The following is a 15,593-nucleotide window of genomic DNA, read 5'->3' as shown; positions in this document are numbered from 1 at the left end:
ACAAGAAAATACCTTTCCTAATTTGGTAACCTATTTAACCAACATGGATTAGTGTATAAGACATGTATCACAAAACCTTTCGTGTCAAGAAAACAAAAACTTTATTTTCCCTTCAAATGACTTGCCTTTTCGATAAAGAAGAATGGAAATATAACCAACGTGAATTTTGATCGGTGTTTATTTATTATGAAAAACAAGATTAAAATCACACAATTAAATCACATCAAAACTAGTGGAGACAGGGTCGAGCATACAATACCCCAACATAATTATGCATTTGAAAATGGTTATATGTTTCTTATATACAGAACCTTGGGAAATATATTTTAAAAATCAACTATCCTTTTTTTTTACATCTTAAAATATTACATAAAAAGTACATTTTTCAAAAAAATGTTATTCGATTAATTTTGGTCTACTAATTATTGATTAGAAGATATTGAATTAGAAAGATGTGAATGAATCACTAACCATCCTAAAAGTAAGTTATAGAATTCAACGAATTTATTTATGAATGAACTAAGATAACAGATAAGATTGACTTGGCTAGATGCCACTCATTATGGGTTGTGGAGGAGTATATGTTCATTTTGCTAGATAAGTTACGTGGTTAGTTCATCACCTCATTTGCATTTAAAATTGGTGATACCAACCCAATGTATTGCAAGGACAATTTTATCTTCAAGAAACAATTAATGTGGATATTCAAACATTATGTAATCTGACATGCCATATCCCATAAAAGAATGAGCACAAAGATTTAAGTTGCAAAGACTAGAGCTTTTGAAGTGAGGTTCAGAAGAAAATGTTACCTTACAAAGTAATGAATTTCTACATGATAGTAAAAAGAATGTGAGAATTGCACTTTCTTGTCAGCACGTCAGCAGTAACTTAATTACAAGAAAGAAATAACTTGGATTCTCAATACATTGCAGCTTGATAAATGGTGAACAAAAGAATACAACACCAACCAAAAATGTAAAGAATATATACCTTTAAAGATTTTTTTTCTACAGACAAATATACCAATCAACCCAAAACCCAGCTATCCAAAACGACAAAGTTTCAGAGCCTTTGCTCCCATAACTATCCACGCCAAACTAACAAAAGAATGTGGGAAAGACTAAAACCATCAGTATTCAACTCTCTGGTCATACCTCAATGGCCATGTAAAAGCCCTGTAAAATATACTAACTCAGATCATTGAGATTCACTCTGCACAGGAACTTCACGTTGAGTAGGTAAGAGTTTTAAGAAGCTCCCTTGGGCAGGTTGATTAGCAACCGTTGCTGATTCATCATCTGCAGCCAGTGATTAGCTCAATTTAATAACCACAAGACAGTTAAAACTTTCAAGCTTTTCTGCCTCAATGTTAAATAGCTGTTGTCTCTATATGTAAAAGGGAAGACATCTTTTCCTTTTGCTCTTGAACTTGAATTGTTCAACATCAATAGTAACATATATTTATTCTACTAAACAACACGGTTTTCCAATTTCAATATTCTGCACACTTTTTACACTGATCCAAGATCCAATTCAATTATTGTTGCCTTGAGCAAATATAACGTATATTATTGCTGATCTATTACTTGAGATAACCTTATTAACACAAATGTTGGTAGTTTAGTATCTCATTCACATAACTTTTAAATTATCACCTGAAAAGAGGTTCAATATGGTAAAATATCAGAGGTGTGTGAAAAACCAAACTATAATGTCATGAAGAAGGATGCATAGTTCTACGATGGAGGTATTTGCTATCACAACATTACTTATAAGTGAAGCGAATTACTAGATCTCAAACAAATCAACACATATAGTGGTCAAAAGGCAGAAACAACAGGCACATGCTTACCAAATAGGGTCTTGATAGATGGCCGCTTAGTTTTTGTGCTCTTCTTCTTCAATTCAGCTGATACACATCCATATTGTTTGTGAAGATTAGTGTCAAGATGAATCAATTTGGAAAAGAACAATAAATTTGGTATGTGACGGGAGTAATAAAAACATGAAATGCAACATTTTATTGAAATTATAGTCAATTGGATGTATCCACAAGAATTTTGCAAGTGGTAGCATTAACATGATATACATAGTTTTCTTTCTTCAGTAAGATCAGATGCACCATTTTTTTCCCACAGGTTTGTTGCTTTAAAGGACAAAATAAATGGGTTTAAAAGGGCTGACAACTGTTGATAAAACTTAAAAAGTAGACTCCAGTACATTAATTATTAGAAGGTAAAATGTTTGCACAAACTACGCAAAGTATTGTACAATATTGAATGTTAAAACTAAGCCACAATTGAAGTGTAAGTTTATCAAAGAACATTACTCGATAAAACCCTAGCTAGTGATAAACACTTCATGTTAATTACAAATAAAATTGATAGAGGACAAAACCTTCCCATTAGATTCACATTGTCACGAGTAAAAAATATATTAGAGTATTAGAAGCAATATCTTCAAGAGGAACTTTGGAACTTTCTTATTATTATAAAACGAAAATTATGAAAATGAGACAAAAGGGTTTAAACAAAGCATAAACAAAATATATTACACACAGATGAAAATGTACGAACCAATTTCAGGTAGTTGATCATCATTCACGATTTCAAAGTTCTTATATGTGTACCCAACAAAGTTAACATCTTTAGACGACAGCATCTGCAGAAAATAACATGGCAAGTTACAAATCCAGACGTGAACATTCCATATCAACAATAGTCATCAATGAATTTCAATAAAGACGCATTTGTATTTAGAGCTTTTGTAACCAAAATTTGATAAAATCCCAATGTCATCATCTAAAGCAAATTTGCGACCCAAAGAAAGCTAATCAATCAAATGAAAGTTAGTCAAACTATCAAAGGACCTTAGTTCTTACTTCTTTCACTGCATGCTCTATGAAATATATTTATTGTTTCATGTACATATTAGCACTACAAAGGGTAATGAAGAACAAGAGGAAGGCCATCAAGAGAAAAGAGGGAAGCTCAGAAGGACGATCCTTTAATTGTGTTAGGAGGACATATGACTAAGGCAAAGGAGGCCTCATATTCAATCTCAGGAAAAAAATATGGAAGGGGAACCCAAGTTGGGCCAATTAATCCAAATTGAAGTGGACAACAATGAGGGGCTTCAAGTTAAGCCTGTTAGGTATCCAATTAAGACATTGTTTAGACATATTTGGGCTAGTAATTTTCTTTGAATTGTTCGTAATTGAGTTTATATGTGTAGTATAATTTATTTAGTTTGCATTATAATATCTAAAATAGCAATCACTCGGCTTCTTGTTGTGGCAGACACCGACAAGAAGCATTTTTAGATTTAAACACTATGCTGCTATCTGGGGATGATAAGCACGAATAAGTAATAGACAAACCACCAGATAGATAAATCTGAAAAGACACACATGGGATAGGAGCATATTGCAGCAGCTTTACCATTTACACAACCCATCATCTCACACCTTAATTAATCTTCAAAGAAGAAGAACTGGGATACTGAAAGTCCACTAGTAAATATTGTGCCAATTAAAAACATCACCACAATTACCCCAGCTATAATACACTAACAATTTTCAAACTTCAATAATAATTAGAACTAACCTTTCTCCATGGGCCTGATTTTGAGGAAGGTTGAGTTTGGTTGTCAACCTACACATCAATAGTAAATTAAGCAGCAAGGGGTTAGTACAGACAGATAAAAACCACATCTATACCTATGAAAATAAACATGTATAAATATACCTCTTCAAACTTCTCAAAATTTTGAGTATCTAATTCATCGTTAACCTCAGGAATAAAAGCAGCTTTCATTTGGTACAACTTGTCCCATTCAATACCTTTGAACCATGGATGAGCCTGGAAATAACAAACCAGCCAATTATATCAACTGTAACCAACAGTAAACTATAGAATTCTGAAAATAATACACCACGCCACCTTTATTTCATCAGCCCCTTTCGTTCCAAGCCTTTGCTCAACATTACACAGGAGTCTACTAATAAGATCCTTGGCCTCTGCTGAAAGTTTAACTTCTTCAGGAAATTTCAAATAATTTCTCCAATTTACTATCTGCAAATTTGAAGGTATCAGATACAACATGATCATAATTGATGAAAGTAAAAGAAAAGAGAGTAAAAGGAAGACATACAAGGAATCATGATGCTCATGTCACAAATTATTAATAACTAAGACACGCTGTCTCTTATTACTTAAAAACATCAACACCAGTCAACAGATGAATGGTCCAAAATATAGTGAGCATCCTCTACTATAAGACAGGGAAGAAAAGGGTAGATGGGGTAATAAGAACAGAAAGATGCAATTATCAGCATTAAGATACTGGGCAAACACCACTTTTTTTTCACACAATGCTAAAAATTTTAAGCCTTTCAGAACTATCTGCGGGCAAAATATCAATGATAAGGTCGTAAAAAGTACTGGTAAGTGGTACTTATCATTTAGCAATATAGGCTTTCCCTAGGCACAGTGATCTACCAAAATTCAATGAAGTCAATGTGCTACACATCTCAAAGCTGAAAGAATATTCATCCTAACTCAACAACAGTTGATCCTAATTCAAGGATATTCAGCCTTGTTCAACAGCAGCTGATCTAAACATTACCTTTCTACAAGTCAACATTGGTTCATCTGAATAAAAGGGCGGGTACCCCACTAGCATTTCATACATTATTGCTCCCAGGGACCACCTACAAGCATTACACAACCTCATCAGAACATATTGAAATAATATGAAGTCTAGAGAAACCAAGGGAACTTCAAGGTATTTTTTAAAAGGAAAAGTAGATAATACCAATCACATTCCATGCCATATCCTTTCTTCAGAAGAACTTCGGGGGCAATATAATCAGGTGTTCCAACTGTAGAATAGGCCTGCAGTAATGAAAAGAAAAGAAAAGCTTCAAATGCCATAGCTTGTCAAAACACAAGTGAGAGAAGGAGGTCCCCAAATGTATATACAAAATGAAAAATACCTGTTAAGAAAAATACATCTTAAACTCAACTATATATAATATACAGGGTCAGTTAACAGGATAAGAACAAAATCGAAATCATAACCTGAAACTTAACAAGGCATAACGCTGTAATGGCTGCTTATGTATATTGAGTGACTTACAAGCATTCGCCTATTTTTCTGCCAATGCTGGAGTTGCTCCTGTTGGCTTCTTTTAGGAGCCAAAGGGCGTCCGTCGCTCTGAAGGGCTCCACTTCTGTTGCTTCCAATAGAGAAGTCCTTCTCCTGAAGATTACTGCAATCTAGTGGTTTACATAATCCAAAGTCTGATAATTTCATGTGACCATTTCTATCTAGCAACAAGTTGTCAGGCTTGATATCTCTGGAATGCACGTAAAAAATAGAATATTATACCTTTTCTATGTGTAAGAAAACAAGACCACTGTAAAATTAATATAGTAAGATTTTAATGGTGTAAAATTAGATTTTGCAGCTTGAGCCTACCGATGAATGTAATTATGTTTATGAATTGACTCTATAGCTAGGACAGTCTCCCCAACATAGAACCTGGCCTCATCTTCTGTCAGTATATCCTTCCGCATGAGCAAAGTCATCATATCACCACCAGGCAGATACTCCATTATGAGATATAAGAACTCTTCATCTTGAAAGGAACAATAAAGCTTTACAATGCAATTGCTGTCGACTTCTGCAAGTAGATTCCTCTCAGCTTTTACATGTTCAACCTAAATAGGGTTAAAAAGTAACCAATGAGTCTAACAAGAGAATATTCATTTTAACAATGAGAGCAAGTCCTGATGATTCTGTTACCTGGCCTCTGCGAAGCATCTCTGATTTCTTAAGTTTCTTCATAGCATATACATGACCAGTTGCCTTCTCTCGGCATACTCTGACCTATAAAGAAAAATATTGCAGTCACAAATTATCTGGCAAATCTTTTGTGACATGTGAAAAATCAGAAACATCCTTTTTTTTTTAACTTTAATGAATAAAGGTAGATTATACCTCTCCAAATGCACCCTTCCCAATCATAGTCAAGGGCTCAAAATCATCAGCCCCCATTTTATGCCTCTTAAGGCGCATGTATTCCCTCTCCTTTTTCTCAAAATACTTAAGCAAATTGTTCTGCTCTTCCTCAGAGACTTCAGCATCTGCCAACTTTTTTTCTAGCATATTACGCCTGCAAGAATAATGTGTTTAGCCTTATTAAGAACTTACAACAATTACGATCTGCAAAAATTGTGTGCACATAATCTACTACAGCCCATCAGAGATAATTTAGGACAATATGTCAAGAACACAAATAAAGCAATTCTGTCATGATAAGTGATCCATCTTTCAGTTAGAGAAAAGTTTTACAGAACAATATATCAAGAATCACACATCATACAAGATTGTATACCAATGTCAAAGAATATTGATTAGCTCCTTATTTGGCTAGTACAATGACAAGCAAGGAGACTAAAGAAATCCCTCATTTATATTTCCCGGGAGATGCCTATATCTAAGTTAAAAGTTAAAACAACTACTTTACATGGTAGAGAATTAGTCATCAGGAACTTCAGATTATACAATCACAATGATCCAAAATATAAGATAGAAGTAAACATACCGGTCCTTTCTCTCCTGCAAGTCCTTCATTTGTTTCTTATAATGGTTTTCTATATACTGCTTTGCAGCTTCAACCTTCTGTTTGGTCACATTTGAAGGTGCTACTTCACTGGTTGGGGGTTTTGGCCCTTCTCTTGCAATGCCCGTAGTCTCCTTGCTTTTTGAAGACCGTGTTTTGTCTTTTGTCTTTAGTTTATTAAACCAGCACCTATCCATTTTGGAAATCTCTTAAGCCTGCTTGTTATGCACTAAAAATATTAGAAGTTTTTTCAACCAAGGGCAACATTTTGCCATTAAAGAAAATCAAGAATGTTCAACATATATGAATCCAAGGCAGGATAACTCTTACTTCTGCCTAAACCTGACAATATTGCTAACGAATAAACAAACTTAAACTGCCAACTATTTTTTCGCTGATCGGAAGCAAAAATAAACCATTGAGCGAAAAAATACCCTGGAATCACTAAATCAGAAGAAACAAGTGACTGTATCAAATGCAAATAGAGAAGAAAAAATTCAAGTGCTCGTTTCATTCATCCGTATTTGTTAGAATACAAATACAACAAAGGGCAGAAGAGTTATTACAACAATCCAATGTCAACTGGAACAAATTGTCAGAGAAAGTGAGGAAATGCAGTACAATGAATATAATTAAACCTAAACATTGCAAAGTGGGACAATCAGCCACAGTTCACAAAATGATAACCATTAGCTAAGATACGCATTTAACAACAAATTAGACTTCAAAACCTTGATCAAATTTGCCATGCTTGAAGGCTACCAGAAACAAATTAATCATACACTGTCCAGTTCAAAACACTTAAACTGGACAATTGAAGCAGAGGTAAACTTTCAGATTACTCGAAAGCTCTGCAGCCCGATCTTCGGCCCAACCAGCGATCCCCACATATCCATCAAGCACACTCAATTGCACACAGTACAAGTCAAATCCCTTAAATGGGTAGACAAAAACAAGGTCAAATTACAATCTTGAACAGCCACAAAGACCGGTCACTATCACCAACGAAAAAAAATTGACTTTCACTTCACTTCTCATTGTACTAACCAACCAAACAAACATACACAAACCCAAAAGGCAAGAATTAAAATTGAAGATACCCATCATCGAAATCGAAATGAATTAAGCAACACTTGAAGAAGCAAAACAACATGTAATTCGGACTGAAAAAGCAAAAGAGTGTTAGAGTGAAAAACCTGAAATTGAGGAGAATCAGGAGGTTGTGGCATGTGGGAGCGAAAGAAGTGAGTCAGATAGAGCGAAAGAAAGAGTAGAAAGAGGAGTGAAAGAGCCGAGATTATCGGTGTGAAGAAAGAAGGTGGAGGGAGAAAGAGAGAGAAAGAAATAGGACCACTTTGCGACCATCATTTCCATGCCCCATTCATTCCCTCGTTTACTCCTTTTCTTTTGTTTTTTCTTTTATATATTTTTTATGTTAAAAGTTGGGAACCTCTTTATTTTCTACCATCCAAATTTGATAGTTCTATATAAGTCTCTTAGAGTGTTATAATATTTTATTTTATACTATACATAGCGAAAGGGGTTAAATTTTAATTAATTTTTTAATGTGTATCACTTCACATATTTCCATAAGGAATAATTTAAATCTGATATTTTTTGTAACTTTTTCTTCCAATGTTTAAACAGTTGTAGTTAATTCATTCAAAAGAGATTTTGGAGTAGGTGTCCCGTAGTTTCTCAACACTCAAAGTTTTAATTTCTTTATCCCAAAATGGATAATTCTTGTATTATGGATTATGATGTGAGCAATTCTAGTATTCTTCTTCATCAGCATAAAGAGACAACCTTTATATTTTAGGTTGATGATTATGTAGTGTGGCAAAACAACATCAAATGACACTAGGAATTCTCCAAACCCTAGCATTGTTTCTCTTTTGTTCAGACATAATTTTCTTTAATCCTTCCTTCTTGTAATGTTTCCACTGACTGAAAAGAAGTCTAGAAAAGGTGTTGGGTCCCTTAATTCAAAGTGGGTAATGGAAGATTATTAATATGCTATTATAATAATAATAATGGGAATTGATATAAAAAGAAAATATGTAGGACAATTATATCACCTTTATTATTATAGATTTTAATGAGAAGAGTTGGAAACCACTTCATTTATCTCCTTTTTCATCTCTCACTGTTATTTGTTATCAAACTAAGGTGCTTTTTTCTTTTATTATCATCACAAATCTACTTAATAATGTTAACAGCAGAGTTCTCAATTCTTAAGAATTATATTTTCACCTTTTAATTCATATGAAAGTTATTTACTTTACAATCTCAATTATCAGAAATTATTGTTGGTGGCGGATACCAAATATTTTGGGATCCTTTCCACTTCTCATATCTGATTCAGTGATTATTAGTCTAATCTCAAACATTAATATTTCAACCACAGTTAATGCTGCATAATAAAAAGAGACGTGATATTAAAAAAACTTTAATTTCAATTATTCCGTACAAAGATTTGAAACATTACATTGTAAAAACGGGATCTAAGTTCTTTAAATGCGATAATTCTGACCCTCTGATTTCTTGTCACTTTTAAAAGACATTAACTTTAGTTTCCTCTTATTTTCGATCTTTTAAAATTATCCAATATTGCAATCTCAATCTGCTTATAATTTGGAACCATAAAAGGAACAAAATGTTTGTTTAATGAAATCAACATCATACAATGAATATTATTAGTAGTTTTATCTATATTAGCCATTTATTTTTTCTTTTGCTTTCTTTACCATTTTATGTACAATAAATACAGAGAAAAATAAAACTTAAGAGTTAAGATTTCATCTATTTGATTCCATAATGTGTACCCTCTTCCCTTTTCTATACATACATGAGTCATTTTTTCTTGACCCAAAAAGTAGTCTTTACAATATTAAGTTAAACTTATTTATAAATTGCATTTCTTAATTTCGCCATGTTATTAAATATTATATTAATTACTTTATAAAAAAAACTGCACAGTATAGCAGAAATGTAACAAAGTCCATATAATAAATCTATCACGTGGTTTTATAATTAACATGAATGAATAATTTCATATTAAAGTTGGATGCAAATATTATCGTATAAAAACTTCAATATCTAACTATTTTAATATTGATTCAAAAGTTCAATACAAAAAAGGCATTTATTTAGAACTTACAGAAAGAGAATAGAACAAAAAGATACATTCCGATCCAACCCATATCATATGTACTAAATAAACAAAAATAGCATTAAGAAGTTCAATATTAATTATAAATAAAGTTAATTTATAATATCTATAAATGGATTCAAATATTATATAATTTCATGAAGTTAAATAATTCTTAACATCAGCTTCTTATTATTTTATAGCCATTTAGAACACATTAAATATTATTTATCATTTGTTTGTTGAATAGATAATTTCATTCCTTATTTGATTTTTACGCACAAGAGATATGTATGTCTTGATTCATTAAAAATAAGATCAGTTTACATTACATTATATAAATAAATACAAATTTTATTTCAAACGAGTTTTATAAAATTAAATTAAATTTTAAATCTACCCCTTGACGACATTAAAGTCCAAAAATAAAAGAAATTCTGAGCAGACAAGAAATGTGTATATATTAAATCATATAACTTATATAAGTGACTACTATGTCATGATTGTTATATAGCTTACACTTACATAACCCCCAAATGCAGGCAAAATTTTGAATAGCCTATAAAAGCTTCGTGCCTATGTATGTCTTAATCACATGAATAATCATCCGCCCAAAAATTAGAATGAAAAGAGGGAAATGAAATGAAATGAAATGAAAGGAAAAGAACATGTAATGCTACAAAATGAAGTTGTTTACTGCTCCACTTCACTACTTGGGAAGTGCTTTGATCCCTTGCAGCAGCAGATAATAATATGTAAGAAGATGAAAATGCAATGGTTGTCCTATTTATTCTGCGTCCCTAAAGCTTTCACTAGTCAGCCACAGTTTCTTCTGGATGATAAAAACAACTTCATCACCATCCTGAACAGAGTCAGAACTGGAATCAATTGCTTCCCAGTGCAAAGCACTTAGGTACTTCTTTACAAAATCAATCACTGTCTGTTTATCCCGGATGATCACGAAACCAGTGGGCCGAAGAACACGATCCATCTCAAGCAATAGATCCTCAAGACTGCAACCTCTCTTTTCTATGTCAGACAAGATATTCCATGCATGAAGTAAATCATAGGTTCTGGGGTATGTTGAGAATGCTTCACACCTGTTTAAGATCAACACATCAAAACAAAATGAATACGCAGAAATTTGTCAAAGAAACAATAAATATGCAGTAGCTTCAATACCAGTCATGAGTAGATCCTATGAGACCTCTGTCATATATGAGCTTAAGTGTATTGACTCCAACATTGGGCACAACATTCATAACCCAAACATTCTTGTCTATAAGAGCTGCCGCAAATGAACCCATGTATGCTTTCATATCCATAATGTTCCTCAAAGTGTTTGATGCAATTTTCGGACTCAACAGATCCCAGTACTTAGCAACTCTCCTTTGCCATAGTTCCTGCAGATGACCAGATTTAAGTCAACAATTGATTTAAGCCAACAATATGATCCTTAAAAAGAAGATCAAATGTAGTTCTGAGTTCTGATTACCGTATCCTTTTCGAACATTTCATTTGAATAGCCAAAGTCACTTAGTCTAGGAGGAGGTGTAGTCAATCTTGCAGGCCATGCAGCTAAACCACTGCCCTCGGCTCTGTTGTCATCTGATAAAATAAACAAATGTTTAGTTGTCAAGTTTCATATACACAGATCTTCAAAATGTTCTCTTTAATCATTAAACAAAACAAAATAAGAAAATCAATGCTTGATATACTTGAAAGGAAATCACTAGAATCCGTGACACAGAGAAAAGACTACTCACGGTCACTGTAAGGTGTTATGCATGCTTTCATATTTACTCCCCAAACTGCATCCGGGTCATCCTCAGGGTGGCAAAGAGGAGGGTGAGCACCAGTTTTTCTTTCCATATAGCAGTCGTTAGTCCCATGTTTTTGCCAGACAACAGTTTGGTTCCTTTTTGCTGCTATTTTCCAACACATACTCTCCACAAGCTCACTCATTTCTTTCCATATCTTGAGATTCTCTTCATCCTGAGCATATGCCTCTGGAGATGAGTATGCAAAATAACCTCCTGGTCGCAGCAATCGGTCTAGTTCAAGAAGTAGAATTCCACCTCTTTGAAGCCAATCAATTCGACAGCGAGAACAATGAACAAGCTCAAAAGACCGGCTGGGGTAAGGGAGTCTTTTAGTTCCAAGGATACCAAGATATGCAGGAATTCCTCTTTCTAGGGCAAATTGAATTTGATTCTGATGCACATCATTTGGTGCCAAGGACATTGCAATGATATCGGATGATAGAAGATATGCTCCAAAACTTGCAACACCGCAGCCAACATCAAGCACTGTCCGCAATCTTCCTTCATTGTTTAGATTATTGTTTGAAAAGTTCAGCATCTGGCAAAGTAAACTGGAATTTTCAGATAATGATTTATGCGTGAAATGCAAGCAAAGTTAGATAAACATAATTTACCAGACAACTAGCACTGTTAAGCCTGGTACTTGTAAGCATAATAACTGATTTTTTACAGACAGAACCATTAAAGTCGGATGCAGACTTACATTTGCAATTGATGCAATGTATTTATCAGCTCCATAGTGGAAATGAGTTCCACCTCCAGGGAACATTATTTTGTCACCTTTTTCAACCATCCAATTCTGGTCAGACTTCTCATGTGCAAGGTGAGTGTGTGGGATATTTGCTTTCCACACCTCATCTCTGCTCTGTGGCCACTTAATAGGGACCTGCAACATTATAGAAACAACAAATGTTGGAGTGGAACAATACATGTCTATCAGAGGATATGTTAGAGATAACATCTATTAAAACAAATCTTCACCTTGTATCCTGATGGAGGAGGGATTAAGCAATTGTAACGCCTTTCTGCAGGTGGACAATGTCTCTCATAGTGCTCCATTACAGACAGGTCCAACTTCATCCTCATTTGATAGATAAGATGTCTATCTAAGCATGGAATCAACTCCGAATGACGATCATCACAAACCTTCAAAAGCATAAACATGTAAACACCGTGAGATTTCTGATGAGCCAGAAGTATATTTAATTGATGTGCATGAACTCGATTGTGTCCACTTATTTATCTATGAAACTATTACTTTCATTTTCATTACGTAAACAAGAACCTTGTTGCTTGATTGGGATGTTATTGTGAATGTGGACAGGAAACTAGTTTTCTTCAGGTTTTACTTTTCCATTTATGATACATTTTAAGCATCTTAAGCAACATGTTATCAAAACTTATCCAACTCTCATACTTGAACTTCCGAGTTTAGCAACCGAAATTCAAATAAATAAGAGAGTTCATAATACTAACACCACTGATTAAACCATATAGCAATAGCAAAAACAAAACATTAGAGATGTTACATGAAGCATGAATGATAGCAATAGCAATAAATGGATGTTGCATGAAGCCATTGAGAATGAATGCATGTGCCCTATGTCTAAGCTTACAAATCAACATACAGGGAAACTCTTTAAGACAATATTGGTTGCCGAAGATTCATCTTGATTGCCATCATTATCATCCTCTGCACCTAAATATGATGAGCCAAGTCTTTTCAAAGATCTGCCATATTCAAGAGCAGATGATCCACTATTCTGAGAACCAAAGATGGATCCGCCATACACATACAGAAAACCCAGAAAAATTGCCACAACGATGAGGAAAGCAAGTGAATGCTTTTGTTGCAATCCATCAGATCTCCCCCTCGGCATTTATTAGTTGAAAGTATAAATCCAAACTGCAAATTTCACTGTTCAGTTACGGTCTAAAAGAATCTCAATTCGCCAGACATTCAATGTCAAATTACCGACTTGAATCTTAGTTTCTCAAATTATAAACAAGACAAACAGTTTCCTCGCAGTACACTGACTAAATCATTGACCTGCAAACAAGAGAAGAGCAATTAGCAAAGGAGAAATAGGAAAATCTATTGATTGTTAAGATATTGCCAAACTTAGTTTATTGTCAAACATGTACAATCCTAGAGTGTGTCTCAAGCAATTACAATATAGTCCAACAATAAGTTACCACTAAATTCACAAGATTCACTCCTACTTTTCAGCAATTGTTTTGGATAAAACGTACCAAGGAAGAGGATTATTAAAAAAAGAAAAATAAATAAATGAAATTGAAGAGAGCCGTTATGGTGGTTGCTATTGAAGTGACAGCAGACCATGAAAACAATGGATCCGAATCACCCCTTAAAAGAAACATGATATAAGGTGACAACTTACAAGTTAGAAGTAAACAAATCCTTTTGCACATATAAGATTCAGACTTAGATGGATTTGGATCGAGCAATATGAACTAGCTCAATGACAAACACTATCACACAATTAAACTGAACTTTCAGATCTAGCCCAATACAAAACAATCATCACTAGCACTAAAACGCATAATACTTATTAACAACACCAAATCACATAAGAGAGTCGAAGGTACATTCAGTAGGCCACAACTATGACCACCGGCAGTAAAACGTTCCAGATCCATCATAACCGCCACACTCAGACAAAACAAACTTAACAGAAGTAGCATTACATAAAGAAAAGCTTACTGGGTTCTGAACAAAATCCAATTGGGTGCAAGAAAGTGAAATCAAAATCCTAACTTCGTCCCCGAAAAATAATTCTTTAAGAGGATAAGTAGAAATAAGTAAGAAGAAAAGGAAGAGGGAGATGAGATCTGGATGAATGTCTGAAGTTTGTTATGTGCGTGTGTGACAGTGGAGCAGTTCAATGATCATCTTAAGAAGGTGAGTTAATTTTGGTGCTGGAACCTGAAAGAGTTGGAAAGAGTTGCAGACAGCAAATTGACCGTGATTGAGGTGGCAAGACTTTTGTGGTATACTATATGATGTGGGTTGGATAGATTACCACTGAGATTCCATTTGGACCAACAAAGTGGGTTTGCACTTAACATGTAACAATCATGTCACGCCATGCCACACGGTACTACAGCCTTTTTACAACTCTTCTGTCGGTCGGTGTTTTTCTATTCTATGCAATAATTTCAAAATAAAGGTCAAATTAAAATGGTTCTTTGAAAAAAAGGAGAAAAAAAAAACACCTTATCTGCTGCTTCACGCATGAGAGGTTGAAAGAACGGTTTCTGCGAATGAAGTTAAATGAAAGTGAATTTGGGATAGTATTGGTTGAAATTTGAAGCGTGAGACTGTTTGTTAAATCTCTTCCTCGGCGTATTATACAGAAGATATGTTCTACCCAAATTTAGTAATGTTTGTGGACAAATTGTACTTCACTTTCCGTTAATATTTTTTTTTGGTTAAATATGTTTTTGTTCCTCAAGAGCGAAATTTGGATTTAGTTTCTCATCAAAACTTTTGATCAATTTAGTCCTTCATCTTCCAAAATGCGTGAATTTAGTCCTTTTAACCAAATTTTGTTAAATTTATCTGACATTTCAAGCGCATTTCATGATAGTATTTAAATTATTTATACTCTTTAACACATTTTTGCTTCAATGTTAACTTAAATACTATCATGAAATGCGCTCGAAACGTTAGATAAACTTAACAAAATTTGGTTAAAAGGACTAAATTCACGCATTTTGAAATATCAAGGACTAAATTGGTCAAAAGTTTTGATGAAGGACTAATTCCAAATTTCGCTGAAACTTGAGGGACCAAAAACATATTTAACCTTTTTTTTGTTTTAATTCTAATTTTTAGATTTTAAAAATTCGTAGTTTTGATACGTTTTATTTTTTGAATTCGATTAAACGCTAAAAAATATATACTAATTCAAAGTACCTTTAAGAAATAACTGGTTAATTTAAATAAAAAAGAAAAAGAAAATAC

The 15,593-nt window shown here is 33.7% G+C and overlaps 2 protein-coding genes across 7 annotated transcripts; both read right to left on the bottom strand.

Annotated features, from left to right (window-relative positions):
• Positions 1-842: 842 nt before the first annotated feature.
• Positions 843-8,076, bottom strand: LOC114191778 (serine/threonine-protein kinase tricorner-like). Of its 2 annotated transcripts, XM_028081165.1 has the most exons (15): positions 7,828-8,031; positions 7,363-7,564; positions 6,614-6,846; positions 6,007-6,181; positions 5,812-5,895; positions 5,485-5,726; positions 5,143-5,362; positions 4,819-4,898; positions 4,630-4,714; positions 3,945-4,076; positions 3,750-3,863; positions 3,609-3,656; positions 2,580-2,664; positions 1,856-1,912; positions 843-1,301 (listed from the first exon to the last, which is right to left on the bottom strand). In XM_028081165.1, the coding sequence occupies exons 3-15, from the start codon at positions 6,826-6,828 to the stop codon at positions 1,201-1,203; spliced, it is 1,638 nt and encodes a 545-aa protein (XP_027936966.1). In that variant the 5' UTR covers positions 6,829-6,846; positions 7,363-7,564; positions 7,828-8,031; the 3' UTR covers positions 843-1,200. The 2 variants fall into 2 exon arrangements, with proteins under 2 accessions (XP_027936966.1, XP_027936965.1); XM_028081164.1 differs by lacking the exon at positions 7,363-7,564 and having other exon boundaries at positions 7,828-8,076.
• Positions 8,077-10,226: 2,150 nt separating this feature from the next.
• LOC114190861 (probable methyltransferase PMT8) lies at positions 10,227-14,863 on the bottom strand. 5 transcript variants are annotated; one of them, XM_028079918.1, is made up of 9 exons: positions 14,553-14,708; positions 13,585-13,655; positions 13,234-13,511; positions 12,587-12,751; positions 12,309-12,491; positions 11,549-12,143; positions 11,278-11,390; positions 10,965-11,185; positions 10,570-10,882 (listed from the first exon to the last, which is right to left on the bottom strand). In XM_028079918.1, the coding sequence occupies exons 3-9, from the start codon at positions 13,483-13,485 to the stop codon at positions 10,570-10,572; spliced, it is 1,842 nt and encodes a 613-aa protein (XP_027935719.1). In that variant the 5' UTR covers positions 13,486-13,511; positions 13,585-13,655; positions 14,553-14,708. The 5 variants fall into 5 exon arrangements, with proteins under 5 accessions (XP_027935720.1, XP_027935719.1, XP_027935718.1 ...); XM_028079917.1 differs by having other exon boundaries at positions 14,331-14,680; XM_028079919.1 differs by having other exon boundaries at positions 10,227-10,882; positions 13,234-13,655; positions 14,331-14,677.
• Between the last annotated feature and the right edge of the window lie 730 nt (positions 14,864-15,593).

Source organism: Vigna unguiculata, chromosome 7, assembly GCF_004118075.2.
Source record: "Vigna unguiculata cultivar IT97K-499-35 chromosome 7, ASM411807v1, whole genome shotgun sequence".
Lineage (NCBI taxonomy): Eukaryota > Viridiplantae > Streptophyta > Magnoliopsida > Fabales > Fabaceae > Vigna > Vigna unguiculata.
This window is presented reverse-complemented; position numbering and strand designations above follow the sequence as displayed.